Source organism: Gossypium hirsutum, chromosome A02 (genome assembly GCF_007990345.1).
Source record: "Gossypium hirsutum isolate 1008001.06 chromosome A02, Gossypium_hirsutum_v2.1, whole genome shotgun sequence".
In the NCBI taxonomy this organism is placed as follows: domain Eukaryota; kingdom Viridiplantae; phylum Streptophyta; class Magnoliopsida; order Malvales; family Malvaceae; genus Gossypium; species Gossypium hirsutum.
Window position 1 is genome coordinate 4,320,105 of NC_053425.1, and position 4,120 is coordinate 4,324,224.

General features: G+C 29.9%; 1 protein-coding gene across 1 annotated transcript; it reads left to right on the top strand.

The window, feature by feature from the left end:
• Positions 1-2,173: 2,173 nt before the first annotated feature.
• Positions 2,174-4,120, top strand: LOC107940169 (auxin-responsive protein IAA14). The gene is made up of 5 exons (XM_016873600.2): positions 2,174-2,564; positions 2,657-2,892; positions 3,049-3,184; positions 3,587-3,648; positions 3,731-4,120. The coding sequence occupies exons 1-5, from the start codon at positions 2,284-2,286 to the stop codon at positions 3,766-3,768; spliced, it is 753 nt and encodes a 250-aa protein (XP_016729089.2). The 5' UTR covers positions 2,174-2,283; the 3' UTR covers positions 3,769-4,120.

The window sequence follows — 4,120 nt, forward strand, 5'->3', positions numbered from 1 at the left end:
TCGATTTCAAAAAAAAAATACGATCATATTAAATTGAATCAAATCTAAATTCATCTAATCAAGATTTTTTTTTACTATCTCTAGAATTTACTATACAATATACGACCATATTGAATTGAATTAGTTTATTAAGTTAATTATTTTGTTTAGTATTTGTACTGGTTGATTCCAATGATATTGTTGATATAGTTGTAATAAATTATTTAAAATATTTTATATTAATATTTAATAATTTTTATAATTAATTTTAAATAAAAATATAGAATTTATATAAAATTTTAGTTTAACTAAAAAATTCAACTATGTGCCATTTATTGTCATCCGATGAGTAGGCAAGTGGCCAAGTGTCAAATCAAGAAAGTTGTCTTTAAGCTGCACTTGATCCAAATTTTTCTCTGGCCTTTTAGGAGTATCTTCCAGTAGAAAAAAAATAAATTATTTTTTTATTAATTTTATTATAAATTGTGATGGTATCTGTTTTTTTAATATAATATTTACAATTACTTATAATTTATTCTCAACTCATAAATAGAGAGATAATCATTCCAATACACTTAAACTTACATCCTCCTAAATTATCAACAATGCTCATACTAATCTAATTAAGACTTAATCAATATTATTTTTTATTTATTTAATTTTATATATTGGTAGTAAAACTTTTATATAGCATTTAAAAATCTTAAATAAATTTATAGCATTTGATAAACTATGGACTAAATCACATGTACAATGATTAAAAATTTATCTTCACATTTTCAATTAACATGTGTTTCAAATTTACTCTTTAGGTATGGAATGAATTCTTGGTTCATGCGAATTGTGCATAAATGGAAGGCACTTAGAGAATATATATATATATATTATAAAATATGAAAAAAATTTAAAATTTATACAATATAGTAATAATTAATTGAATTGGGTATCTCACAATCATGTACTTCTCAAATGCATGTGATTCGTTGAACATATTGTGACTTCTCATTGTTCCTACAAGATGATAGTGTTCAATTTGAAAAGTGTTTTTAACAAATATTAATGAGAGAATATGATAGCATATCATCATTTTACTTTTAGATTATGTAATGATTTCAAATATAATTAATTATTACAAATATTGAATTATTATTTAACTCGCTTGGTATTGGTATTGTTGTCAATGTAAAAGGATGTGAATCGAGTGCGTTGATGCGTATCATCCTCTTATGTAAAAATTGAGGAGGAGTTATGGATAGTTCTTGACATTAAAACAAAAATTAAGAATCATGATGCTATACTCACATGAAAGAAAGTAAATTAAAGAAAAAATACTAATCAGAATAAAACCCATTTATATGTATGAGTGAATGTTGTTATAAAGAAGATTGACGGCAATGATTTTAGTTTTAAAAATTACAGCTGTAGCAATAATTTCAATCAAAATCGATTAATACAAACACTAAACTGAATAAATTATTTCAGCAAATAACTACCAGTTTAGCACATGAATTAGACACCATAAAATTCAAATCAGGCACCTAAAGTTTCAAAACCTCGACTTTGTAAACACAATTAAATTTGAGAAAAGTACCATAAAGGCTATTGTACTAAGAGTTAAATTTTATTTTATCCCGTCTACTTAAAAATTTGACAAATTAGTCCATGTATGTTAGATCAAAGAGTAAATTGGTCGTTCTGTTAAATATTTTATCGATTTCTGCTGTTAAAAACTAATCTATATACATCAGCATGAGGTTGGAGTAGCACACCACTTGTAAGTATTTGATTATTTCATCGGCCACCTCAATTTTTAACAATAAAAATAAGTGAAATTTTTTATCAAAAAGAACTAATTTATTATTTTTAATTTAATATAAAAATTATTTTTTTAATTTTTTAATAAAAGAAGCAAAAATATAACGTGTTTATTAGTACTAAAATTTCTATAGTACTTTTACCGCCAAATTCTTATCCACAGTCATGTATAATGATTGAAAAATAAAGGGGTAAGTAATTAATTCCACTAGGGGCTACAAAAAAGTATAGTTTGTTTCACCACTTTCACCAATTTTCTTGCAATGTCATGGGTTAAAGATCCAACGTCCCATCTCTCTCCACGTGTTGAAAAACCATGGATGATGATGCTGATGATGTGACATACACATCCAGCCATACAAACTCCAACCCCCCCCCATAATTTTTTTCCTTTTTATATCATTGAGGGTTTCCCTCTTTCTTACTTTCTTCTTTCTCTCTCACTCTCCTCTATTTCTTAACAAACATCAACTCCAGAGATCGCCAAACATGCTAGGAACTGAGCATGATTTGAACTTCAAAGAGACCGAGCTGTGTCTCGGCCTGCCTGGTGGAAGTGGTGGAGGAGGAGGAGCTGCCGCCGCCGGTGGTGGTGGTGGTGGTAAAAATGAAGTGGAAAGTTCCCCAAAGACCACCGGGAAAAGAGGCTACTCCGAGACTGTTGATTTGAAGCTTAATCTTCAGTCTAAAGAAGGTTGCATGGATCTGAATCAGAACCTAGAAAATGGTTCAAAAGAAAAGAATCATCTCACTGCAAAACCACCAGCCAAGTATGTCAAAAAAAAAACTACCATTGAAACATATTATATTTGTTTTTTTTCTATATTTGTGTGTATATATTGATTTGTGGTTGGATTTTAAGGGCACAAGTATTGGGTTGGCCACCAGTTCGATCTTATAGGAAGAACATTATGGCTAACCAGAAGAACAACAGTGACGAAATTAGTGACAGAGCTAGCAGTGGCAGTGGGGGTGCAGCGTTTGTGAAGGTTTGCATGGATGGTGCACCATATTTGCGTAAAGTAGATTTGAAGATGTACAACAGCTACCAAAAGTTATCCGATGCCTTGGCTAAGATGTTCAGTTCCTTCACCATGGGTAAGTTTTACGGTTCGAACCTTAACATGCAGCTTAGGGTTGATACTTCATCATCATGGATAGATATAACATTTGTTTTTTACGACAATGATATGATATTTTGAGGGTTGTAATAGTAAGAAATCTGAGTAAATTGGTGGGTTTTTTTTTTTGAAGGGAGTTATGGATGTGAAGGAATGATAGACTTCATGAATGAGAGCAAGTTGATGGATCTTCTCAACAGTTCTGATTATGTGCCAACCTATGAAGATAAGGATGGCGACTGGATGCTCGTGGGCGATGTCCCATGGGAGTATGTTTCACATAATTTATATATATATATATATATATGCATGCTAGTCTTCATTAGATATCTCCCCACAGACATGCATGCACATCTTTTAGCAGCTCACCTCACCTACAAATTAATCTGCTTTCCTTTCGATATATATTCTAGTACACCCACTTAGGTGAAAAAATTAACATTTCTAGTATATAATTGAGTTTTTATTAATTTGTTAAACGTAAAATGATAAAAATATTTTCATAATTATATAACTTACTTTATACATAAAAGAATGTTTTAATAATTTCTCAGATTATAGTACGTAGTTCTATGCACTTAACACATCTACATCAAAAAATTTTAAATCTAAATTTACTTAACTTCATTTTTTAACAAAATCTCATCATATTATTTCTTATTTTTTCACAGGATGTTTGTTGAATCGTGTAAACGTTTGCGCATAATGAAAGGATCAGAGGCAATAGGGCTTGGTATGTTTGATTTTTTATTACTTATATACATACATGAATTCAATTCACAAATCTAAAGTTAATTTGTTGATATTAATTTCAGCTCCAAGAGCAATGGAGAAATGCAAGAGCAGAGTCTAAACCCATTCAAGATCATGTAGAGCAAAGGGGGCAGTTGTCCCCTACAACTTTGTTGAGATGGTGTCATTGTATTGTATTAAATATTTCATGTATTTGGTATATATAGATATATATAATAATTTTATTAAAAAAAAAGAAGAAAGAAGAAGATTTGGGACATTTGTAATGGACAAGAAGCAAGAAACTTAACAGTATTGTCTGGCTTTGTTTATTACTAATGGGGGGGAGAATTGTTGAATGATCACATGTTTTTGCCATTGTCTGGTCGTCTTTTACTGTCATAGTTTCTTGTCTATGTGTTTTGTTCTTCCCCCCCTTAGTTTTTAATGCTAAAATTTTCCTTTCCACCCAA

What these genes read in the sequence shown, in the direction of transcription:
- LOC107940169 (XM_016873600.2), top strand. Translation starts at nt 2,284, where the DNA reads ATGCTAGGAACTGAGCATGATTTGAACTTCAAAGAGACCGAGCTGTGT. An exon ending in GTTCAGTTCCTTCACCATGG is followed by an intron (nt 2,893 to 3,048) that starts GTAAGTTTTACG and finishes TTTTTTTTGAAG; the next exon opens with GGAGTTATGGATGTGAAGGA. An exon ending in ATCAGAGGCAATAGGGCTTG is followed by an intron (nt 3,649 to 3,730) that starts GTATGTTTGATT and finishes TATTAATTTCAG; the next exon opens with CTCCAAGAGCAATGGAGAAA.